Here is a 27,992-nt window from a genome sequence, read left to right as displayed (position 1 = left end):
GGTCCAGTGTCATAACAAAGCACAATGTTGTCATGAAGTTGTTTTTTTTTTGATTTGTTGAGGTTCAAGACACAATAAATAACTTGTTTTTAGCAGTTTAGTTGAATTATTAGTGACCATGAGTGTCTCCAATAGAGGGAGAGGCTCAGGGCGCGGAAGAGGCTGGAGTAACTACTATGGCAGGGGCAGAGGTAACCGCGGAGCCAGTAAAGGTCAGAGTGGTCAGAGCGCTGCTGGTTCTAGCCATGGTGCAAATACGTCCAAGTGTTCATCTCAGGCTTCGAGTAGGCAGAGAGTCATCTCTGTGATGCTGGACCGTAATGTCGGCCCATATGTGGGATGGAATCTCTACTTTCCCCAAGAAGGTATAAAAATAATAATAAACTTACATTTCTTATGTTACATACGTACATTTGTAGGTGTTATTCGTCGAGATTGGTTTTAAAATAAAAACCGAGTGTGTAAAAATGTTTTTATTTTACTGTTCGTTTTCTTTAAGAGTTCCAGGATCAATCGGAAACGACTCTCCGAGTGAGAGCGACTGAAGCCTACATAATTAAAAATAAATCTACTTTTAATCTGGAAAAAATAGACGAAAATAAAAGTATTCCCGTTGATTTGAATCATGTTTTGAGTGATGATGAGTTCAAATCAGCTTGGCCGGGCTTCAGCGAGGAGCTATGTGACAAACCTCTCTACACCCTGAACTGCATGGGGCTGGCGGCACACAAGGTCTAATCATATTATTATTGTCCATCGAATTGGTCCTATTCAATTAAATTTTGTATAACTTGTGCCATTTCATTCTAGGTTTTCGAATTGGAAGAAAAAATACAAATAAGGCCAAACAATCATCAGCCCGTGCTGCCTTTGACAAGTTTGAAGGTGAATTACTTTGGTTTGTAGAATGTTTTATTTTCATTACACTGATTAGGATTGTCCTGGAACACAGAGGAGTGATTGAATAAGAGTGTAATGTGTTTGTTTCAGGGAAGCTGGTGACCATCCGAGGTACGGTGATCCGTGTGGGCAGCCCCAGGCTCCTCTGCACCTCCATGGCTTTTGAGTGCATGTCTTGTCACGGCACCCAGGCACTGGCGCAGCCGCAGGGAGTCTATGAAAGTAAATATTCTTCTTTTACTCTGCTAATGCCTATATAAACCTAATGCCTATGTTCTGTAAAATACCCATCTGACAAACATTTTCTACATAATAAAATATTCATGTTTATTTTTACTACTATCAAAAAAGTTACTACATCTTGCTCTGTAATTTTTTTAATTTTTTTTATTTTTTTATTATGTGCATCTATATAAAAAGGTTTACATATATATTTTTTTTACTTTGCCTGTCTCACTAGGAAATTCTGTGCCGAGACAGACTAGTTAACAAATATTTTATAATATGTATTAAAATAAAGTACATTTTTCAATAAAGCAAAAATATTTGACAAAAATGTTCAGGTTGGTAGGTAGTGGTAACAATAATGAGATAGAGGATTATATTTGGGTGAGGTGACTAATTATTGCACAACCTTTTTCGATGATCCATTGTTTGATCAGGATTTTGTATTTGTTAATATTATTCAATTTTCTTGTTTTTTCAGGTAGGTTATTGTATATTTTAGACGCAATGTATTTGAAATTTATTTGAACAAATGTTGTGTTTGTTTTAGGTGTTTGTATAAGTTCTTTGGTTTTATGCCTCGTGTTTACAATATTTTGGGTATTTTCATAAAATGGATGTGTTTTATTTTTAAACAGATGAGTTAAGATAGTTTTTGGGTAAATTTGTCGAATATCTAATACATGGAATTTGTAGAATATATCTGCAGTACTTGTTTCTAAGGGAACTTTAAGAATAACTTTCATAATTAATTTTTGTGCGATAATGAATCTATAGCTGATAGTGTTGCACCTCCCCATGCGATTATTCCATACTCAATGATAGATTGACAAAGAGAGTAATAAACAATTTTCATAGATTTGGAGTCTAGTATGTTTCTAATGTTTTTGAAGAAATAAATATGTTTTCTAAGTTTATTTGTGATAAGTAGGCAATGTGTATTCCACTTAAGATATTGATCAAATGTAAGACCAAGGTATTTGATATGGTCCGTTCGATCTAGGCAAGGACATTGACAGAATGTATCGTGAGTTCAAGAACATTCATGTACTTTTATTTCAACATGTTGATTAGGTTGGCCAACGATATTCATACTAAAAGTAATGTATTTTGTTTTGGAAGTATTTAGTGCAAGAGAGTTAATATCTAGCCATTTTTTAACAGAGTTAGGTGATTTCTCAGCCATTTTGTATGCGTTTAACCAAGTGTCTGATTGAATGAGTAGCACAGTATCGTCAGCAAAACTTACAATTTTTCCATCTATCATTAGGTTACAAATATCGTTTATGTAGATGAGAAACAAAGTAGGGCCTAAGACGCTTCCTTGGGGAACTCCGTAGGTTATAGGGAGGGGTTGGCTGAATTTGTTTTCGATTTTGACACTTTGGGTTCGATTAGTTAAGTAACTTTGAAGAAATTCTAGGTCTTTCCCTCTTATACCAATGGCATTTAGTTTATTACATAATAAGATGGTCAAGGGAGATAGTATCAAAAGCTTTTGAGAGGTCTAGGAAGATAGAAATGCATTTTTTTCCCTTATCTAAATTTGAAACAAGAAAGTCTGTAACAGCAATAATAGCATGGGCAGTGCTCTTATTTGACCGAAAACCAAATTGATTTTCGGAGAGTAGCTGCTTGCTTTCCAAAAATGATTTCAGTTGTTTGTTCATTATTTTTTCAACTACTTTCGAGAGTGAGTTAAGTATTGTTATGGGCCTGTAATTGTTAATGTCCACTTTTAGACCACTTTTGTATATAGGTATGACGAGCCCTTGCTTTAATTGTTTAGGGAAAATTCCCTGTGTTATGCTGAGGTTAATTATGTAAGTGAGAGGTTCCAATAGTTCATGAACAAGTGTCTTGAGTAAGTTTACGGTGATGCCATCCAAACCGGCAGACTTTGTGTCTTTCAATAAGTTAATTGTATTCTTAACATCGTCACGTGTAACCGTTTGAAATTTAAATTGTTTAGAAAAGGGTATATGTGTTTTTTCCTGTAATTTTGTATTAGAATTTGGGGAGGACATTTTGTTTGCTAATTTTTTCCCAACATTAGTGAAAAAGTCATTGGCATGGTTTAGGATTTTTTCCGGATTCTTTGAGAAGTCGACGGTCTGTCCATCAATAATGAGTTGTTTTAGGTCAGTGTTTAAGTTAGGCTTAATATGAGTAGCTTCGCGTAGAATGTTCCACATTTCTTTTGGATTACCTTTGCTTTCTTTTATTATATGTCCATAATACAATTCCTTAGCATTTCTGATGACTTTTGTACATATGTTTCTGTATCTTTTGTAAAAGTTGTTAAGTATAGTGTCAGAAGGATTCAATGAAGTTTTTTTTATGGAGTAAGTTTCTTTTTCTGATACAATTTATAATGGTGTGATTTATCCAGGGAGTTAGAGGTTTAAATTTGTGAGGGATTGTTTTTAATATAGAATTAGTAATATTATTTATTTCAGTTTGTAGTTTGTCTATGAAGTAAGTCCATGCATCATCAGCGTTGGGTATGTGTATTAAGTTGTGCCAATAATTACTGGAAAAGGATTTTATTAGATTCTCATAATCAACTCGTTTTATGCAATAATTGTGTTTCATTTTTGTATTTTTAGATGGTATGTTTAATGAAATCATAGTTGCATAGTGGTCAGTAATGGTAAATTCAAAAACAAGTGTTTTATATGGATAGTTCGTTTTTATCATAATGTGGTCAACACAAGAGCTGGATTATTTGGTGACCCTAGTTGGGTGATTTATTGTAGATATCAATCCATGGTAGCTAAGTAGGTTTAGGTAATCTTGGCATTGTGGGTGTGAATTATTTGGTAAAATGTTAATATTAATGTCTCCGACTAAAATTAAGTGTTTTTTGTGCGCAATTTGTGATAATTTTTCATTTAGGTTTTGTATGAACGGGGTTATATTGTGGTAGGATGGAGATCTATACATTGCTAGTATGCATGTGTCACCGTACGATATTTGTAGACAATTTGCACCCGGGATTATCAATTCCAAAGTCTGAACATTCAGTAAATTATTTGCGTATATAATAATGCCATCATTCTGGTTGTGATAGGTTTCTGTGGAGAAGTGAGTATAATCAGGAAGATGTTTTGGTACATATAGTTCGTTAATCCAACATTCTGATAAAATAATTATATCAAATTTAACCTTTAGATTATTCAGTAATGAGAGAATTTCTTCCCAATTTTTATTTATGGATCGAAAATTATGGTGAAAAATTTTTAGGTTCGTGTAGTCTTTCATTAGTAAATTACAAAATTTTATATCTGAAGATACATAATTATTAATTTTATCAGAAAATAGTGTTTCATTATCTAAAATCAGTCTAGCCATTTTTAATTTAATTTAGTATAGTTAGTTTAAATGTAAATTTGAAGCTTTAGTGATTTACGAATGTGTCTCTATTTTTTTTAGATCATTTTCATGTTTAATTTGGATTGTTTTTTCCCCGGGTCCTTTGCGTACAAGTAGTCTGTTGGCTTTGAACCACACAAATTGGTAGAGCATTTTTTTTGCCGTTTGCTTTGTTTTCCACAATAGTTCTTTATAATAGGGTGTGAGCACTTCACTAATATATATTGGCGAGTTCGAGTTTTGTGTTTTAGCCGCATTTTTTAGTGAGAGAATTGACTCCCTAGATTTTGGATTGTTAAAAGAGATGTGCAATTTATCCGGGGTATTACGCCTGCGGTCTTGAGTCCTGGTCACCAGACGAATGTCCTGTTGTGGCAGGGAGAGTCCCAGCGAGCTGGCTACCTGAAGTACAGCTTCCTTAGGATGTTCGCCCGGCTGCAGCCCCACACCCGCCATCTCCACACTGTCGGACAAATTATCCTGTTCCAGTTCTGCAAGTCTGGATTCAAGGCTCGAGATTTTTATGTTTTTCTTGTCATTCTCCTCCCGTAAGAACTTAGTTTATTTGTGAAGATCCTGCATTTGTTTGAAGCTTGAGACTAGGTCTTCATATAGGTTACCGATGAATTCACTACTTCTCTTTAATTCGCTTATTTCTTCTTCAAACATTTTTTTCATTTCAGTTATTTTTCTGTCAAAATGTTTGGTGATTCGTTCAAATAATACATCAGTATCTGTGCCGGAATATGAAGAGGGTGAGCTCGGTCGACTTTTGCATTTCGGACAGTTCCAAGATAATTTATTTTTAACTGCCATTCGTTTGAAATTTGAGTCTGAGATGTTGACGCAGTGATTGTGGAACGAGATGTTACAGTTGGCACAGGTGAGTGCATTGTCGTTTTTGGATAGCGTGATAAGACAGCCTTCACAGTTCGTTTTGTTTATATGTTTCACACTGTTTATATGTAAGGAGTCACAACTGTTTCACAGTCACTGTTTCACTGTTTCTGGTTTATAAACTTATGATGTATAAAATCACAGAACTAGAGTATTAGTAGCTAATTGCACAGTGTTCTCTGACAATTTGTGTACTGCAATGGTGTTTTTAGTCACTTTTGAAACTCAGAATGCAAAAATTATAACAGAGCAATTTCTCGAGGTTGTTTTCAGGATGACATAGTATTGTTACATCGTGTTACATTACATTCACAGTACCTTTACTAATTATTTTGTACTCTTGTTATAATATCCCACCAGAATACGTAAATTATAATTTCTTATTAAATACTCTAAAAATACATACATTAGAAGATATACACAAAATAAACTATTTAACCCAATCGCTGCCATTTACGCGTATCGGCGTACGAACGATCCGTGCCACAACTGCCATTTACGCCGTATCACGTAAATCGCCAGTATGAATGTTTCGAAGATGATATTTCTAAGTTCTAACGGTAGATGGGGCTAAATATTATTTTGTAAAATATTATGAACTGTTTCTTTGCGACATCTCTGGTAAAATATGATAATTTTAATTGTTTATACTACGAAAAGCAGCATCCAAAAAAGGTCAACAGATTTCTTTGTTTGATTCTCCCGCCATCGCAGCGTTGTGTGTGTGGATGTCACGTGGTTCTTATTACGTTCTCTGTGGTGTGGTTCTAAAAGTTTTTTTAATATTCGGTGGAAATGTGGACTTGAGTTTTTATTCCCGAATTGAGAATTTAGTTTGCGTATTTTTTTTAAAATTTAGTTCGATATTTCTTTTCGTGTGTACTTTTATACAATCATTTTTGAAACTTTATTTTTAATATCCCTAAATATGTCAAGACGCGATCTCAATGAAGAAGAGATAAGAGAATTCGTCCTCGATATTGACTCTGAAAAAATTGAGGAAAGTGATGATGACTCAGATATTATAACGCAACTTAGTGACAATGAAGATGAGCCTATGGAGACTGAAGTTACCCAAAGAACTTTGTCAGGAAATTGGACTGTGAATTCCGGAAATTTTAAACCAATCATCCATCAATTTAATGATTTTCCATCTGGAATAATCGCGACCCCATTATTATCAGAAAATTCCCTGGAAATAAATTTTTTTGAACACTTTCTAAATACAAATATAATGGCCGAAATTGTCAAGGAGACAAACAAATATTATCAAGCGACTATTAGAAATAAAGTTATTTCTGAACATTCACGGCTTCGCAGGTGGAAAGATACATCAGTTAATGAACTCTACATATTAATTGCAGTGACAATGCTAATGAACAGAAATAAGCACCACACGATAGAAGAGCACTGGTCGAAAGATCCCCTTCTGACAAGTAATATATTTGGCAAGAAATCGTTACCAGATATTGCTGAGTATGCTGCATAATATGTCAGACCCTGATTCTCAAATGCTGGTGACAAATTAAATAAAATTAAACTTCTGGTCAATCACATTCGAAAAATATTCAAAGAAACAATGGTGCCATACGAAAATCTTTGCATTGACGAGAGTATTATAGAGTTCAAAGGACGTCTTAAGTTTAAACAATATATTCCATACAAACGCCATCGGTTTGGAATAAAAATGTTTATTTTGTGCGACTCAAAGACAGGTTATATTTTAGATATAATTATTTATTGTGGAGATGGGACGGATGTCACTGACAATCAATGTCTTGGGGCTTCAGGAGCTGTTGTCACCACTATGTTAAATGACTACCTCGGTAAAGGCCACAAATTATATGTAGATAATTGGTACACTAGTCCAATATTATTTAAATTTTTGCATGACCACCAAACTAACGCATGTGGAACGTTGCGAAAAAACCGTAAAAACATGCCAAAATTCAATAAATTGAAGAAAGGGGAAATTACTTCTCAGTATTCCGATTCACTGATGGCATTAAAATGGCACGACAAAAGAGAAATTCACATGTTAACGACGCTTCATGATGAAAAAGTTTCTCCAACTGGGAAAATAAATTTTAGAACTGGAGAAGTAGTTTTGAAGCCAAATTGTATTCAAGATTATAATAAAAACATGGGCTTAGTAGATAAAGCGGATATGATGATAACTAGTGTAAATTCACTTAGAAAATCAATTAAGTGGTACAAAAAAGTTTTCTTTCATTTAATCGATTTATTTTTACTGAATTCATACATTATGCACAAAACCGTTACTTCCAAAAACATTACTTTTCCTGATTTCCAATTATATGTGATAACAATTATTAGAAAAATATCATACTACATCGCACCCTGAAGTTGGTCCATGTACGTCACAAGATGTGCCATTACGGTTATCTGCCAAAATGCTAGTAAAACATATGCCGATACCTATACCCGCATAGGAAAAAACCCAAAAACCTTATAAAAACTGTTATGTTTGCTCTAACACTAAACTTAGACCAAAAACAAGAAAAGCGACGAAGTACATGTGTGGCGAATGTAACGTACCGTTATGTGTTTGGCCATGCTCAACAATATTCCACGAGAAAAAAGAATATTAATTTTAAATCTTTAAAACATTGTGTAAATAAAATGTAATACAATTTAGTGCAATATCAAATATAAAATGTGAAAAAAGTTGGAGAATCATTGCCGACTCGATACAATCCACAATGACATGTGAGTGTTTATCTTATATCTCTTTGTTTATTTGTGTTAGTGAGTCAGCACTATGGCCGGTTCACCGCACTCAATTATTCTGTCGGTGTTTATTATTTATGTCGAAAATACATTACGGGACACACTCGAGGATTCAAATATCTTATCAAGTATGTACCAAAGATATCAGTAATGAGCATCTAGTATAAACAAAGCCCTCAATGGTAATGGGAATGCCGTAAAGATTAATTTAATTGAGAACTTAAAAAAGACTGAAATAGCTTGGCGTGTCGTAGTTGACAGAGTATATTGCTTGGGCGCCTATTGGGTTAACCTTTTTATTCAAAATACTAAACTTTAATTTCTACTGTTGCGAACTCGTGCAACTCGCAAACCTACACATACACAATAATAACATGACAAAATACACTATTCTACTGCAGCATACCCAAACACAAACTACATTGCCGATTCCCCTGTGCAGCGGCTTCACACTATGGGAAACCAATAATGATATTGACATAATATCTAATGTTAACTTTGTGAATTTTGTAGATCACATAAAATGTGTATTCCAACACTATTCTTAAACATTCTGTTGTATTTTTGTTAATCTATTTGATCACTGTATTTTTATTTTTGTTTGTTGTATTTTTTATGAATTTTAATTTTATTTATATTATTTCTTCTTGTGTTTCAAAATTTTAACCTTTTCATTGAGTTGGCGATGTTTTAGAATTACAGCACTGCTGTGGACAAACACTTTCCTTAACGAGTATGCCATAGCTGTGGACATAAATAAACCACTCACGCTGCGGGTGGGTCAATAATTTTCCACAATCAAAATATAATGATATACAACCATCGACTAAATACAGAAGGAAGTTCCAGTTAAATCACTCACTTGCAAATTATTTTGGTTTTTCAAAAATTATATGTGTTTTGGATACAAGTAGGTATATAGCCGCCTCAGAACAGGAAACCCTAGTGAGGAGGACTGTGAAAAAAATACAAAAAATATACTTATATTATACTTTAAACCTACATAATGTACAAATTTTGCTATTGATATTAATAAAAAAAAAAAATAGAAAAAGAATAAACACTTTCTCTCTATAATTATTGAGTTATATATAAATAGAGTGTACATTCATTGCAATATCTGCGTGAAATATTTTTCCCGTGTGGGAACTAGGAAGAGGGGTGTGGCGGCTGTAGATTCGCCCGAATCTTTCCGACCGTGAACGAACTCAACAAACAAGTCGAAGGTGACTGTCGGCCATCTGCCGCCGCACAAATGCTCCACGAGCTTTTAACATGAATAAGTTAATTTACACGACTACTGCGCCCTTGAGGTGATTTCTCACGAAAACGGCGCTATATAAATTAGTCAAATATTATTATTATTACTAGTAAAACCCTACTGACCGTTGAAAGGTTATACCATTGCTTTCCCTATATTTTCCAGTACGACTATCTCAGCGTGCATGGAATTTTGAAATTATTGCCGGAGCCCTGTGCACGGCGAGCGCTTGTAACCAACTGACGCCTGTGATATCTCACATCCGACAATGATCCCATATGCGTTGCCCATATTTTGAACGCCAAAGCTGACTCTATCTATATACCTCATTATTTATAATAGTGTTTATCACCGTTATATAATTGCATTAAATTTTAAATGTTTTTAAGTAAAAATTAGTTATGATCATTATGGTAATTCCTTGGAGAATATTAGTTATACCTTCATTAAAATCTTCTTCATTTCTTGAAGGTATACTTTAAAATGCTATCAATAACATTTAGTTTGTTCCTACACCTTTTGCAGTTAGCAGATTTCAGCCTGGAGCTGGGAGGGTATTTCTTTGTACATATGTAATAATTATTTCTCATGTATAATATGTGTAATTTGATAGCGCCGACAGTTTGCTGTTCTTGCAATAGCGTTGGGAAGTTTGAGCCGCTACAGTCCTCTGCGTTCTCCATCACCTCGGACTGTCAGACCGCCCGGATTCAGGAGACACAAGCCCAGGTGCTATTGACATACTTAACTTCTCCACGGGAAACAATACAATAATGTGCTGCTGTTACTGCCACCACCCAAAAATATACTTTTTATATAATATTTTAATATTATTTTTTTAACCCTCCAATGAGCGACATCGCAAGGGCAAGTGGTGCAACAAATTCTGTGCAGACCTTATATATAATTTAACCAAATAAATAAAACACCAAAAAATGTAATGTATTATTTAAAAAAATAATTATTGGACTGAAACACCAAATTATTCAATATGTACTGAATAATTTGGCGAGTTTTGAATAAGCCCTGTGGTGCAATTGGTAGAGCACCTGAACGGCAACCTGCGGGTTCAATTCCCGTCGGCGGAATGTATTTTTTTATGGAAGATTTTTTTCAATTTATATAGGTGTTTCAGGCTAATAAAATTATAGCTTCAAAATTAAATGTTATCTTTTGTGTTATGCATAAAAAACCTTGTCTCTTAAGCATTAGTTTATAATTAAAAATATGATTAGTATTTGGTATTTGTGAGATACGTGTATATTTTTTGAATACTTTTATTGAAAACATCCATAACTTGTTTGATATGCGGGTATGAGCGTACCTTTGCATTGGTGGCTGTTCTTCCATGTGTGGAATTACCAACTGTCTATGCCATCGCCACTACGAACAAACATCTCTTGTCAATCTTTTGCTAGGGACACAATTTATTGTGGATTTTGAATGACACCAAACCAGCAATGTCAAACACATTATAATTTTATTTGCTAAAAAACAACTATCTCAAAAAAAGTTCTAACAAGCACAATCACGAGAACACATACCAACTAACATAAATCGAAAAGGTCTGACCAGACCTTGTCGCTTAGTGTTGGTGAAGAATCCTATCAAGGTACTATGAACAATTTAAAGTTTTACTAATCTTGAACAACATGTTTCAGGGTGTCTCCGGCTCTATTCCTCGCAGCGTGGAAGTAGAACTACAGTCTGACCTGGTCGGCACCGCCTGGCCGGGTGATTCACTGTCAGTTACGGGGATTGTTCAGGTATTGAATCCTAATTCTTCTCATGGGACAAACTTATTGTTTCCGAGTCAAACCCTTAACCTCAATAGATAATAATCCTTTAGGTGCGGGGAGAAGTGCGCGGGGGCGAAGACGGTAAGAAGGCGGCTCGCCTGATGCAGCTCTACATTGAGGCGGTGGCCGTGCACAGTCAGAGGACCCTCAACCATCCCACGCTGACCTTTACTCTCAACGATTATTACGCTATTCAGGTATTTTGTTACATCCCCGTGGAATTATATTATTTGTAAATTTATATTGAATGCGGCAAATTGAAACAAAACAACAGAAACCCTTGTGTAAAATTGTACTTGTGATTATTTATAATCTTGGTTCCTTGAACTATTCCAATAGCTGAAGTATATTTAAGATTTGAAGAGGTCGGAAGAGGTGTTAGAATGGAAGATATCCTGTACTATACCACCACTCAGAAACGAAACATAGCTTGAAATGGCTTTAAAGTGTTTGGTAACCATATTTTGAATAGGCAGGTACTTCCCTTCTTAACCTTCTTCTTCTCCTGCATCTCTCTCCCTCCTTCTACCTTACAACATAACCCGATTGGGGATGCCATAGTCCCACTGGCTTCAGACAGATGGACTCTTAATATGTAATTACTTGGATTGCACCATTTTTGTAAAGGGCATTTATTGTGTGGTATTTAACATAAAAATTAAATAAATGAAATTAGTGTCGTAGTGTATTCTGCATGTAACGTGTTTTATTTTTTTGGTTCACGGAACGTAACGGTACACTGACCAAACATTGTAGAAGGTTTTGAAATCAAAGTCATTGTTGAGTGAATGCGTTCTTTGCAAGTTTGGGAGTACAATGTATTTCATAGTTACATGTGCATTAGACGTGAGCAAAAATTGAATGAATGAATGAATTAAATTAATAAATTCTATCTTGTAACAAGCTCGATCTGATTTTCAATTTCAAACGGAATTGATTCTTCCCATTCATTCCTTTCCCTTGGCCTTATGTACATACTATCCATAATAATCTTTAAATACCTATGAAACATTATAAAATTTATTATTAGCATCCTGTGATTTTTAACGGTGCCATAATTTAAAATATATATTTTTTTGTATTTATTTCACAGTTAAATTATTTCAATGTGTAATATTATATTAGTGCAGGATGATGATACATATTATTATAAACAATTAAAATTTTATAATGTTTCGTAGGTATTTAAATATTATTCTGGATTATATGCGCCCGGGCGTAGCATCGCAATGTTGCCGGTAGTATTGTTCAAGCACCGTAATTTATAAAAACCTGGGTCACCATTATTCCCAAGAGATAAACCACCATAACCACTGCGAGTTAGCCAGTAGTTTCGAGCAACACATCTCTTTCAGTTGTGATGAGTAGTCCTATAGATCCATCCTAGGTCCCACATCCTACCTCAATCGATGGTCACTCGTCTGTCAGTATCGAGTCTATCTTGAGCGCTTAGACTTACTCAAGGAAACGTTTTCGTCTTTTTCAGTTGTGACGTCAAGGTCCTAGTACCCATACAATCCCTGATCCTAGTCTGTTTCAATGAAGATACTAAATTCGCAGATCGTGTCAAAAGTTACAAATTTATTCCTCAATGATAAATTTATTTATTATGCCCGCGACGAATCTGTTTGGCTGTTCCGGGTGTCTTCTTTCCTGCGCGGCTCAATCCGTCAACTTCCTTACATAGTCAGGTGATATTTTATTATGATGCGTGAACATGTTGATAATATTATTTATTTTTTTGGAATAACTTAGTGAGTTAAACCTCAAATTGTAATATTTAATTATTGAAGACAATATTAGCGATTCCTATACGAAAATCTGAAACAGAAAAATCAGAAAAAGATACGGTCACCTCTAGGACTCGAACCCAGAACCCTTGCCTTGCCGGGGCACCGCTCTACCAACTAAGCTAATGGGACACTATCTCCTTCGGTCATATTTAACTGTATCATACTTCGAATAAAAACTATGTACCAACTTTGTCTTCATTTTTCTCACCGCACATTTTTATTGGCAACTATCTTTATGTATGATCTCAAGATTCAACCCGAACTAAATGCAATCTAGACAGTGTCTTTAGATAGATAGTATTATTATAGATAATATTATTATTGTATTTATGGTACGTACCGACATACTTTTAGAAGCAGATTTTGAGTAGGATATAATTTAATTTAATTTATATAATGTGTTTTAAACAGTCATTTCCTGCACTATTTATGAGTATAATTTCTTAAATATTGTTATATATGTATATAAAAGCCTTAATAGGCGTAAATAAATAAATAAATAATATGTTATTTTTTGTTCCTTTATTATGTGTTTCGTTTGCTTTCAAATATTCAATCAGTTGTTATTTTCTCACGTTGTTTTAACCATTATTTACTATTGATTATTATTTAGATGAAGGGATGTGTGATTTCGTCACATTAATTAATTCCAATTAAAATCAAAGAATGTATTTTTATATTTTTACCTCATGAAGTTCAACTATTTTAAGTTAAAACTTAATAATAAATAAAATAAAATTAGTAAAACAGTACAGGTGAAACAAAAACTGTTTATTTTTAAGATTTAATTGTAGACCTTGGCTATTCAATGCAAAAATCTTAAATGCAGCTGTGCTAGCCTATATATAGGTATTTGATGTATTTTCTCAAGGTTGTTATTCTTTCATTGTTTTTAGGAGATCCACAGTTCCGAGAATCTGTTTCGCCTGATAGTCCAATCGCTTTGTCCATCTATATTTGGCCAGGAGATGGTGAAGGCGGGGCTGATCCTGGGGCTGATTGGGGGCACGGAAGTGGAGGGGGGCAGTCGGAGTAACCCTCACGTGCTAATAGTCGGGGATCCCGGCTTGGGAAAGTCACAACTCTTGCAAGCTGCTACATTAGCTGCACCGAGAGGTAACAATTCACTTCATTTAGGAACTGGATAGTGACATCAGGCGCAATAACCCCGTTAATTGTTAATTGATATGTTGCAGGTGTATACGTGTGCGGCAATGCATGCACGGCCAGCGGGCTGACAGTGTCGCTGACACGCTCTGAAGGCGGGGGCTTCACGTTGGAGGCGGGGGCGCTGGTGCTGTCGGACCGCGGGGTGTGCTGCGCAGACGAGCTGGACAAGCTGGGCGCCGCAGGGCACGGGGCCCTGCTGGAGGCCATGGAGCAGGGCACAGTGAGTGTGGCGCGTGGCGGCGTGGTGTGTCGCCTGGCCGCCTCGCCCACCGTGCTAGCCGCCGCCAACCCCACCCATGGCCACTATGATAGGTCTACCATCATGCTCATGTCTTTATATGCCCTCTCCCTTACCTCCCCAACAGTAGAAGTTCTCTGAATAGTACTGAAAGCCATTTATGTAAGTTTCATCAAGCTTTCATATACATAATACATCAGCGCACATGTATTAAATGAAAAATCCAATATTCTTTTTTTTCGGAATAGAATCTGCGTGCCTCCCTTCCTGTCTTAGTCATAAGTGTAGACCGTTACACTACTAGACCTGTCCGTATTGGAGTGGATTTGGTACATATGTAATATATACTTACATACACAGAAGTGTAGACCGTTACACTACTAGACCTGTCCGTATTGGAGTGGATTTGGTACATATGTAATATATACTTACATACACAGAAGGTTGCGTGTTCAGATCATGTCGGGGTCACCATTGTAGGAGTCAGAATATGGCCTTGACTTCACTAACAAGCTGAAGAGGGATCAACATGACGGAAGACTTTTTATTTTGTACAGGTACCAACCATATACTGAATTACCGCACAAGCTGCTCCCAGCTGCTCCCACCCATCTGCAGTAAGTGAGACCATGGCATCCTCAATTGGGGTATATTGTGAGACTGAAGGTAGAGGTGAGGGGAAGGAGATGGAGAAAGGAAAGGTGGGGGAGTACCTGGCTATTCTAAATACTTCTAACACTGCAAAAGCTATTTCAAAAAAAGTTTAAATTCTGTATGTTGGTCTTGCACCAGGGCGATACTGAGAGTATCTTCCACTATTATTATTATTTTAAATGATTAAATTGTGAAATAACACAAATTCATGAAATAAAATTAACTTGTGCACGCCGGGATTTGAGCCCGCGACCTTCGGATTGTCGCTCGAGAGCCACTCCTCGAGCACGGAGGCCACATTATTTCAAATGATGCCTTTCAGCTGACGAGTTTGACCCCCGAAGAAATATTTTGGGTTGGCTTCTTTAGTTTGATGAATTCAGTATAAATAATGTAGCATCCTTTACTTGTTACAGGTCCAAGACGGTCTGTGAGAATCTCCACATGAGTGCTCCACTTTTGTCCCGTTTTGATCTTGTGTTTATTCTTCTCGACAGACCTAATGAGGTACCTATACTTACTGTCAGTGGCGGCCGGTGGTCAAAATATGTGGGGGTTCACCGGATTACAACATTAAGTCATAAAATAAATTAAATAAAGGTACATACCTATTTATAAAGAAGTTCTATTCTCTGCTCCTTTTGTTTAGCGAAGACCTCTATCAATGTAAAACCTCTATAAATGCTAAACACTGATAGTGCGTTCAGTCTGTCCTGGCTCAACGTGTTTAAAAAAGATTTTATTCTTTTTAACGTTGAGAAACATCTTTAGCTTTCAACTGAGGTCATTCCAAAGATCGTGAATGGTGCACAAAAGTTTTAGTAATTTCACAGTCTCGGGAAAGTCTTCTTTTTATAGTGAATACCTCACAAGAGTCCCAACTGCTCCCGTCTGGAGCCAGTGAGACTATGGCATCCCCAATTGGGGGATGTTGTGTGGCTGAAGGTAAGTGGGGAAGGGAAAGAGGAAGGTGGGGAAGTACCTGGCTATTCAGATCTAGTCACTAAACACGGCTAAAGCCATTTGGAGCAACGTTTCAATTCTGAATGGTGGTCTTACACCAGGGCGATACTGGTAGTATCTTCCACTCTGGAACGTGCCGCAAATATACTATATATTATTTTAATTAATTAATTGTGAAATAACACAAATCAATCAAATAAAATTTATTTGCGCACGCCGGGTTCGAACCCGCGACCTTCGGAATGGCAGTCCAATGCGTTACCACTGGACTATGCCGGCCGTCAAACAAGTACTATAAAAAAGTTGTAAAATTGATAAAGCGCCGTTAGCCTTTGAAAAATCGTCGCGGGCGTAAATTGCACAGAGTTCACCTTTTACTGAACTTTATTTAGAAAGTCATACGTTTTAAGCGTCACATTGAAATCATGTTCTGGGAAATTTGACCTGTATCGATTTTTATTAAATAGCTCATTACGGTGTTTAACTTAGGCACGGTAGACTGAATCCAATTGCATTCTGATGTCAACTTTTCCTAAAACCTGTAAGTCCAAAACTTTTTATAAATGTAAATGACAAGAATTATGTTTTTTGATTTTTTCAGAAAGGTGAGTTACATCAGTAACACCGCTGATTGTCCAAACTGAATCAATATCGTAAATTATACACGGAAAACAAAATAAACTATTCAATTGATCACATGCACAGAGCTACGAAGCTTTGTTATACATTGTTTTGTTAAATGATCGAGTAAACTTCTTCGATCCAGATTTGCGTTTTAGTTTAACTTTCTACTGAATAAACCGTTCCTTCTGATGTGGTGGTAAAACCCCGAACGCCGCCCTTGATAAGGTATTATTTGCAAAGAATAGTATGAACTGGTATGTACCCACGCTTTCGACTGTTCCACAGAATATGCGACAAAGCAGTTAAATTTTGGATCGCAATCGAAAACGAACTGCTATGAACATAGGCACAAGTCAAAGTCGGTCTGCAAGTTAAGCGCGCTTAATAAGTAGGTACCTTTGAAATGAGATATTATAACCGAACCGAGTTTCGTATTGTGATTAGCCATGTCGGAAATCTTGTTGGTTGTTCGGCGCTCGGGAGCACATATTAGCTGGCCGCCACTGCTTACTGTAGGGGAAAGTGGTCACCATTCGTACGCGGGGCACATTCGTACAGTTAGTATAACAGAAAAACTAAACGGCACACAAACACTTGCTTTGCTTGTGTGCATAGACATACCGGCTGCCATGTTGCTAGCGGAGTGTCGCGTCAGTCGCACTACGGTGTATCAGCTGACAAGACGTAATGTGTTTTTGCGCGCGGTGAGTACATTTTTTACCTAAGTTTAGTTCGTAATTGTAAGTAGGATTGTTATGTTTTTGACAAAATGGTGATGATTGATTAATGTTAAAATTGTTTATTTTGAGCTTCAATTGTTATATTTCTCAAACTAAATTAGAATTTGTATAAAGTTGTATTTTAATTTTATGCAAAGGCATGGGGTGCATTCGGACACCCAGAAAGGGGGCACATTCGTACGCGTACGAATGCTCCCCTTTACATTTTATTAACCACCAGTATATCGAAATTCAATTTTTATGAAATAAAATATAGTATTACCTTTTAAAATTATTGTGCAGACAGCACAATAACATATTTTTCCTTTTATGACGTATTCTACTTCTAACAAAATGAAATATTTTTATTAAGTCAACCTTATAATTAATATTTTATTGCAGAATCATGGTGCGAAAATATAAAAAAAGGGTATGCATACTCAAGAAGTGGATGAAGAGTCCATGAATTTAGCAATTAATGATGTAATACAAGGACGGTTGTCGTATAGGAAAGCTGCGTTAAACAAAACTTCCATATTTCAAACGTTTTACTGCAAAAAATATTACAAGTGTATTTGAAAAGCCAGGTATACCATTTCATGCCATATATGGCCGTTCAATGAAATGGCCTTCAGCAATGAAGATTTCGCTCCCATTGACGTGTACGCTTCAAATAATTCGGTAAATGTGTCACATAATCCGTAAACAATTACTGTCGCTCTAGAACTACAACCTTCCACCAGCGTGTCATCGACTGATATGAATGAGTCAAATATTCGTGAGCAGTTGCCTTCTTTGCTCCAAAATCCTCAAGACATTGTAACCGGAACTGGCGAACCTTCCACCTCTCCGGCTGAGGCACAATCTGAACCGAGTTCTTATCTTCCCATAACACCAGAAGTCATAAGACCTTATCCTACAGCTGTTAGAAATAGAAAACCAATAAAGGAAGAAAACTGGGTAAATCCCATATATATACAGACACACCTTAAACAACTGAACTAAAAGAGAGACATAGACGGAAAGAATTGAAAAATAGAACAGGAAAGGAAAGCCAGAGCTAAAGCAGTGAAATGTAGTTTGAAGGAACTTAATTCAATACAAAAGAAAATAGAAAGCGATGAAGATTCAGAGAAATCTGAAGGATCACAATTTAGCTTGCGGGAGAGTTCAACATCTCATCTCAACAGTTGATTTAGAAATGGACGAAGAGACTGATGATCGTGGTATCAATAATAATTTAAATGTAACACCAGCGAAAATCAAAGATAATTGTAATGTTTTGGTAAAGTTTAAAAAAAAGACCTCTGTTGTTTATTACGTCGAAAAAGTTCTGTCATTATTCGGGTACAGAGATCATCTACAGCAACCGGGATCATCATGGTCATTTTTTTTCCCTGATATAGAAGACATAAACACTCTGTATATCAGCGATGTCGCCATGATCCTCCCTGATCCTCAACCACGAACGGGCTATAAAATTAGGATGGCTAGACTTTTTACTTTTGCAGTTAATTTAAATAATTATAATGTGCAATAAGTTACAAAGTAACAACCAAATGTATAATTACCTACTTTAAGTTTAAATTGTCAAAGACTCTACAACGATGTCATACAAAATGATTGTAAACATCTCATTTAGACTGATTGTAAAGCTTAGAATTATCAATAAGTAAACTAAGAATGAACGAATTTATTTTTTGTTATTTTCCTAAAGAAAGATTTATCGTCTATGAGTCAAGTCACATATTATTAAATTAGTTCTTTGATAAATAAATATTTCTATAATAATTAATAAAAATTTAACGACTTTAATTGGCTTTTTAATTACCCTGTATGAATCTACCCCATCGCGTACGATAGTACCCCACCTACTGTACGAATGTACCCCGTATGTGGGGTACGTTCGTACAAATATCTTATCGTAGAAAAATGGCTATAACCCTTTAACCTTTTGACATAATAGTTTCGGACTTTTTTATAACAAACTACAATATATTTGTTACACTTGGGTACATAAATTAGATAAATTCGACAATTAATCACAAAGTAAAAAAATAAAATCTAAAAAGTGTACGGAGGGTGACCACTTTCCCCTACTGTGTTATTTAATCTTGTTTCTTTCAATGATAAATATGTAATATTGTTATAAATTGTTTATTATTGTTGTATTTTGAAGCATTTAGATGCGATGCTTTCTGAGCATGTCCTGGCTCTGCACTCGGGGGAGAAGCCAAAAGCATTTGGGAATGTGTCAAACATCACGGCTTCTTGCCCAACAGCAGAAATAGGCGATTTGCCATTAAGGTATTGTACATTATTATAACTCGTTAATGTTACATTGTCTATTGTATTGTCTATTGTAATATTGTATTATCTATGCCTATGTCTATGCAATGTCTATGGTATTGTCCTATCTATGTATGCGTTTCCGGGCTGAAGAACTACCTCTCTCTTACCGACAGCCGGCGACGCAACATCTAAAATGTCAATCTGGTATCACATTGAATAAAGCATTATCTATTCAATCTGAATGACTTTTATTGAAGAATATCAAAGACCCACTAAAAACATGGTGTCAGAAGTGCTGTGAAATAACTATTTGTAGAAATAAACTAAAGAAAAGTGTCAAAAAACAGTGATTGTAAAACGGAAAAAAAAAAATGTCAGAAACACGTGAAAACTCCGGTACAAAAATACTAAACACCTTCGTACCGACAGAATGGACGTCTTGGATTCAAGGTTTTGAAATTTATTTAATGGCCACAGGAGCAGATCAAGAGGCTGAACACAAAAAAATAGCAAAATTATTGTATAACATGGGAAAAACTGGATTACAAATATACAATTCGTTTAATGTTGATATTAAGTCAATCACGTATAAAGAAGTTGTGGATCTGTTCAATAATCATTGCGTGCCGAAGAAAAACCTAACAATGGAAAGACATAATTTTTTCAATACGAGACAAGGAGAACACATGTCCATGGAAGACTTCATAGCGGAATTAAATAATAAAAGCCATAACTGTGAGTTTGAAAAATTACGCTCGTCATTGGTATTGAATATATTTATTTCGAACATGCATTCAAGATACAATCACATTAAAGAAAAATTATTACAATCGGATAAAATGAATCTGGATCAAGCCGTCGATATTGCCAAGACAATGGTAATTTCGCAGAAGGATGCAGTGCTAATGAGTGCTGAAGTACATGCCGTCGCAGCCAGCAGTCGTCACTTCGAAAGGCGAGGGAGGCCTTCAAGTCCATCTCTCCATCGTCAGCCGAGCAGACAGTCGTCAAGGAGCAGAGAGCAGTACCACAGTCAACCACACGTCAGGTCAACTTCGCAGAGGAGAAATACGTCCCCCAGCAACCAAATATGTCAAAGATGTGGTCAGATTCACCGTCATTCATGTCCTGCGACCAAAGTTAAGTGTAACACTTGTCATAAAATAGGTCACTTCAGTCGTTATTGTTTTAAAAATAAATCAGTAGTCTCACATGTCAGTCAAACAAATAAAAATAAATATTCTAATGAAGTTTATAATATAGAATCTGTCAAAATGTCACAAAACCATAGAAAACAAAATGTCAATTCTCTTCTGTCAGTATGGAATTTTAATTTAATAATTAACAATAAAAATGTCAATTGTATTCTAGATACAGGAGCAATGGTAAATGTCATGTCTTATAATACTTTTAGAAATTTAAAAATACCCAATATCACTATCAATAATTACTGTCAAAAATTAGAGTCGTTTTCTGGTAATAATATTCCTGTAAAAGGACATTGTATTTTATCTTGTCAATATAATGAAAATGAAATGTCAAATATAGATTTTGTAATAACAACCATGAACTGTCATACAATCATAGGTCTCCAAACATGTCAAGATCTATGTCTAATACAAAGAGTATGTACCACTGCCAATGTCAATAATAATTATGTAAAAAATATGCTAAAAGGGTATAATGATGTTTTTCAGGGCCTTGGATGCCTGCCTCACGAATGTCACATCACCGTCGACCAAAACGCGATGCCTAAAATCAACGCCAGCAGACGCGTCCCGTTCAAACTACATACACGTCTAAAGGAAGAACTGGACCGCATGGAGGAGTTGATGGTTGTTCGAAAGGTCACTAAACCAACGTCATGGGTCAACTCTATGGTAATTGTTGAAAAACCTAATAAAAGTTTAAGAATATGTTTAGATCCTAGAAATTTAAATCAAGCTATTATGCGCTCACATTTTCAATTTCCTACATTAGAAGAACTCAGATACAAACTGAACGGAGCCAATGTTTTTTCTAATTTAGATGCAAATTCAGGTTTTTGGATGCTGAAATTGGATAAAGAAAGCATAGATCTTTGTACATTCCAAACTCCATTTGGGAGATATCAATTTTTACGTTTGCCATATGGTATAAACTCAGCACCAGAAATATTTTTTAGGGTCATGACAGAAATATTTTCAGACATAGAAGGAGTCCTAATATTTGTCGACGATTTTCTTGTTTTCGGAGAAAATGAGGAAATTCACAATCAGCGTCTAGAAAAAGTTTTTCAACGTGCTAGGGAAGTCAATTTAAAATTTAATGTGGATAAATGTCATTTTAGTCAGTCTGAAATAAAATTTTTAGGTCATATTTTTAATAATAAAGGAATCAAGCCAGATAATGCAAAAATTAAAGCCATTAAAGAAATGCCTAAACCAAGATGTGTCAAAGATTTGCAAAGATTCTTAGGCATGGTTAATTACTTAGGTTCTTTTATAAAAAATTTGTCGACAGAGTCAGAAATTTTTAGGAACCTTTTAAAAAAGGATTCTGTTTGGACATGGGATGAAAACCATGACCTAGCATTCAAACGTCTACAAAATATTATTTGTACTGCGCCAGTCTTAGCTCATTATGACATGAACAAGTCGATAGTTCTGTCAGTTGATGCTAGTCAGTCAGCGGTCGGAGCAGTAATTATGCAGGAAAATAAACATTAGCTTTTGGCTCTAAATCGCTAACGCAATGTCAGCAGAATTACGCGCAGATTGAAAAAGAATTATATGCTATTCTTTTTGGTTGCCAAAAATTTCACCAATATTTGTATGGACATCTTGTGCAGGTTGAAACGGATCATAAACCTTTAGTTAGTCTCTTTAAAAAATCACTTTCGGATGTACCGATACGATTACAACGAATGATGATGTCGTTACAAAAATATAACCTCAATGTCGCATATGTACCAGGCAAATATATGTATGTAGCAGACGCGTTATCTCGTGCACCCTTGCCAGACACTGAGATAACGGCAGTAGAAAAAGAACTGCAGGTACATGTTAATTTACTGATTTCGAGTCTAGCCGTTTCCGATAATAAATTACAGGAAATTAAAGTAGCCACAGAACAAGATTTTACTTTAGGAATTTTAAAGAAATATTATGTAAATGGATGGCCCGCAACAAAAAATAAATGCGAACCATCAACGAAACCTTACTGGAACATGCAAGGTGAAATACACGTCGTCAATGACTTAGTATTCAAAGGTTCTAGTCTAATCATTCCGAATATATTACGTCCTGTCATGCTTAACAAAATTCATGAGAGTCACCAAGGCATCTCAAAATCTAAATATTTGGCTAGAAATATTATTTACTGGCCAAATATGAATTCGGATATTCAGAATAAAGTGGATCAATGTAATATTTGCAATAAATTTAAGCCAAATAACAGAAAAGAACCACTAATTCCATATTCTATAGCTTCATTTCCTTGGGAAAGGGTAGGTGTAGATTTGCTTCAATTTAATAATACCATTTATTTAGTCGTCATGGATTATTATTCTAAATATATAGAAATAGTCTCTTTACATTCAGGTTATACAGCTAACCTTGTCGTCGCGCATTTAAAAGCGATATTTGCTCGTCATGGGATACCATTACAACTTGTCAGCGATAATGGTCCTCCATTCACTTCAGCTATATTTAAAAATTTCTTATATGAATGGGACATAGAACATATTACAACTAGTCCTAACTTTCCGCAGAGCAACGGTCAAGCTGAAAGTGGAGTTAAAATTGTAAAGAACATTTTAAAAAAATGTCACGAGTCAAAAACTGATATATATATATTGCATTGTTACATTATCGAAATACTCCAAAAGATAATTTACCGTCACCGTCACAACTTCTCATGTCAAGACAACTTAGAGTAAATATTCCAATAAAGTCAAGTCATTTAAAACCTAGGACAGTTAGTTTCCAAAAATACCAACAGGGGATGAGGAAAAATCAAAATAAAATGGAAAAATCGTACAACTCACATACGAAGGAGTTAACACCATTGAAAATTGGTGATCCAATTTTATTCAAAAAGACTCCTCAAAGTCATTGGATGCCAGCAACTGTTGTTGAAGTATTAACTAACTGCCCGCGTTCATATGTAATTAAAACTTTAGGTGGTGTAACATACCGCAGAAATAGGAAACATCTCATGTTAGATAAATCTAGATTAAGTAATGATAATTTAAGATGTAATATAAAACCCTATGAAAGTATTCTTACACAAAATGGCGATAATGACACCGAACAACTACCAACTTCGTCCAATGCTCCAGATCAAAATTTGGTCCCGGTGTCTGCGACAAGTGATACAGGCATCCGACACCAAACAAAGTCTGGAAGACAAATAAATAAACCAAAAAGGTTTACATTTTCTGAATTTGATTAAACTTTTTAGGTATATAAGTTATGTATGTTGTATTATTTTCACAGTGTTAGAATAAATGTCGTGAACTATTTGTCTTATATAAAAAAAAAAAAAAAAAAAAAAAGGGAAGATGTTACATTGTCTATTGTATTGTCTATTGTAATATTGTATTATCTATGCCTATGTCTATGCAATGTCTATGGTATTGTCCTATCTATGTATGCGTTTCCGGGCTGAAGAACTACCTCTCTCTTACCGACAGCCGGCGACGCAACATCTAAAATGTCAATCTGGTATCACATTGAATAAAGCATTATCTATTCAATCTGAATGACTTTTATTGAAGAATATCAAAGACCCACTAAAAACAGTTAAGTTTGACAATTTAAATAAGCCCTTTAGATGCGATGCTCTATGGCAAGGCTGTCCAACCTTTTTAGCAGTTGGGCGAAATTGACGATTTTGAATCACTGGCGGGCCACTGAATACCTGACGGTTCCTATTTCCATGGGGGGGGGGGGGGGGGGGTTGTTAGAGAATTTCTATAAAACATAATTCCCCACAAAAAAAAATTCAAAATGAGTGCTCCCCACAAAATATTTGAAATCCATGGGGGGGGGGGGGTGGCTACAAGATTCCATTTCGGACGCAAAAAATATTATATCAAAAACCGGTGTATTTTTGTTTAAAAAAGTAAGTTCAACAGGTTAGATTTTTTCGTCGCTGATTCTCGTTCTGAGTAGACTAAATAGCGATAAATCGCCTTCGTTGGCAACACTGGTAACCGCGCGCAAGCTGCATTGTTTGTTTTACCGCGGGCCCGCGACACTTTTTCAAATTGGCGGATTGGCGGGTTTTTTGAAAATGGTTCACGCGGGCCACTTATAATTCGTTCGCGGGCCACATTGTGGCCCGCGGGCCTGGGGTTGGGCAGCCTTGCTCTATGGGCATGTCTTGGCTCTGCACTCCGGGGAGAAGCCAAAAGCATTTGGGAATGAGTCAACAAATTTTAATTTGCCAATTATCAAATAAGGTCACTAACACTATAATAAACATACAGTTTTATTGTAAATTACATAAAATTTCATAAACTACTTTATTGTTAAATTGAACCAACCTAACCCGACCTAACCACTCGAGCGATAACTTTAATGATATAATTTTTTTTAAAAGTTATAAATATGTGATAACAGTGAAATCTAGTTTAATTAATTGGCTTTAAACCGCTGTTAGCAGTTAATATTAATATTTGAAGGTATTGTATTAATTAAATCGAATGGCGGAATCCAAAACCGAACACCCGGAAATCTCCTCGATATACCCTTAGCCATACTCAGTATACCCTTGGACATACTCGGTATACCCTTAGCCATACTCAGTATACCCTTGGACATACTCGGTATACCCTTAGCCATACTCAGTATACCCTTAGCCATACTCAGTATACCCTTAGCCATACTCGGTATACCCTTAGCCATACTCAGTATACCCTTAGCCATACTCGATATACCCTTAGCCATACTCAGTATACCCTTAGCCATACTCGGTATACCCTTACCCATACTTAGTATACCTTTAGCCATACTCAATATACCCTTAGCCATACTCGGTATACCCTTAGCCATACTTAGTATACCCTTAACCATACTCAATATACCCTTAGCCATACTCGGTATACCCTTAGCCATACTTAGTATACCCTTAGCCATACTCAATATACCCTTAGCCATACTCGGTATATCCTTTGCCATACTCAGTATACCCTTAGCCATACTCGGTATACCCTTAGCCATACTCGGTATACCCTTAGCCATACTCAGTATACCCTTAGCCATACTTAGTACACCCTTAGCCATACTCAATATACCCTTAGCCATCGCTCTAGTGGCTAAGGGTATACTGAGAATGTAAAATCCCTTTTGAAGAGGGAAAATACCACGATGAAAGAATATTTACCCAAATAACAAAAGAGTACTTTTCATTTCCATTCCATATTTCAGCGTTCGTCTGAAAATGCGACCAGGTGAAATTCTGGACCCCTTGCCACTTGAGATATTACGGAAGTACATTGCTTATGCCAAGAAATATGTCCATCCGAAGCTCAGTGTGGCTGCATCACAGGTGTTGAAGGATTTCTTTCTGAAGTTGAGGAAGGCACACCAGTCTGTGGCGGGCAACACTCCAGTGACGACGCGCCAACTCGAAGCTTGCATCCGGCTGACGCAGGTGACTTCTTTTCTTTATTATTAATTATATTTATTTATTTCCCTTCAATGGCTCCAACAATAAAATACAATTGCAACTCAGTCGTAGAGGGGAAAAGCAGACTGTGATGTGATATTCAAGATATAATTTTCTGTTCTGAGTGTCACCATGATTAATTTTAATCTGCATGTAAATTAATCATTCAATGTTTTCAAGGCACGGGCCCGCGTGGAACTCCGCGAGGAAGCTACATCAGACGATGCGCGGGATGTAGTGGAACTGATGAAGTACAGTTTAGAAGATACATTAAGCGATGAGTCAGGATCCATTCAGATCAATAGATCCATACATGGCTCTGGAATGAGCGACAGTGGTCAAGTGAGTTCAAACTATTTTCCATTTCTAATATCATAACTGGCGTTACGGTCATTAAGTACATCAATGCTTCATCATCATCATCTCAGTGCGTGTGGTGGGTGTCCTGCCAAAATCCCTGCGTGTGGTGGGTGTCCTGCCATCTGGCTTCTCTCAACATGCATATTCAGCCAATCATAAACCAATTCAGACTCGCACTTAATTAGATTGCGGTCATTATGAAATAATGATGGTTAGAACGTGGTCACTTTAGGGTAGGTGTATGTAAATCAGTGTTTCATCACATTATAATGTTTCAGGTTAAAAAGTTCATCGGCCTGATCAACAAGAGCGCTGTGAAGCTCAGTAAAGATGTGTTCACCAGTTTGGAGATGTGCCAGATCCACCGTGGAAGCAGATTGGCCGGAGACCCCAAGGTCCTCATTGAGGCCCTCCATGTCCATGGCTATCTGCTGCTCAAGGGGCCCGGGGTATACAAACTCTTAACATTATAGTTGAATACAATTGTGTATCTAATAACTAATGTTGTTGGCATTAATACCACTCATAACTGGAGGACTTGAAGGTTGTTACTATTGTTGTGTTACATCATTTTATTTGCATTGTAAACCTGGGAAAAGTTCACCTTTGTGTTATTATTAAAATATGAATAATGTAATCATTTTAAAAGTTAGTATGATGTTGATATATTTTAAGATTCGTATTATGTATGTACTGCATATATAATACAGGGTGTACTTAAAACTTAGACTTTCTTTAAACTAGTAATTCTTGATATTATTTGTAGTAAAAAATGTAAATGAAACATAAAAAAATCAGTAGGTATAAGACAGTTATAGTCGGGATGAGGGTTTAGGCGGTTACTCGGCTAAATGACGGACCAATGATGACGTGCAGAAGAATTTTTTTGTTTGGTTTCAAGAAAACATATTAAAAAAAAATATATACTCACCGGAGACTAAAATTTCATTACATTTTATATTCCAAATAATGTCAGGAATCACTGGTTGAAGTGAGTCAAGTTCGTCCCTCAACACCCTGTATATATATTTTAACGTTAAAATGTTGACAAATTATTATGTATAAGCAATAATTATTAGCCTGAAACACAAATATAAATTGAAAAAATCTTCCAAGAAAAAATAAATACCGACGGGATTAAAAACCTAACCTAACCTATTAACCTGCACCTTCTGATTGCCGGTCAGGTGCACGGAACCACTGTGCTATGTCGCCTTATTTTTAACCGCCAAATTATTCAATAAATACTAGTATTTCATTCAACAATTATTGCTTTTAGATATTTGTGTTTTCTATTTAGGTGTTACAAATAAAATA

At 35.9% G+C, this 27,992-nt stretch overlaps 1 protein-coding gene across 1 annotated transcript; it reads left to right on the top strand.

Annotated features, from left to right (window-relative positions):
• Positions 1-11: 11 nt before the first annotated feature.
• Positions 12-27,992, top strand: rec (minichromosome maintenance 8 factor recombination-defective). Its single transcript, XM_089647087.1, has 14 exons — positions 12-365; positions 500-732; positions 811-898; positions 991-1,122; positions 10,023-10,138; positions 11,071-11,175; positions 11,259-11,405; positions 13,898-14,117; positions 14,198-14,483; positions 15,480-15,570; positions 19,549-19,676; positions 26,075-26,300; positions 26,496-26,657; positions 26,954-27,992. Exons 1-14 carry the CDS (start codon positions 119-121, stop codon positions 27,146-27,148), a joined length of 2,376 nt encoding a protein of 791 aa, XP_089503213.1. The 5' UTR covers positions 12-118; the 3' UTR covers positions 27,149-27,992.

This window comes from Hesperophylax consimilis, chromosome 3, assembly GCF_061612785.1.
Source record: "Hesperophylax consimilis isolate HC1 chromosome 3, BYU_Hcon_1.0, whole genome shotgun sequence".
In the NCBI taxonomy this organism is placed as follows: Eukaryota; Metazoa; Arthropoda; class Insecta; order Trichoptera; family Limnephilidae; genus Hesperophylax; species Hesperophylax consimilis.
Note: the sequence above shows the minus strand (reverse complement) of the source record. Positions and strands in the feature narration are given on the sequence as shown.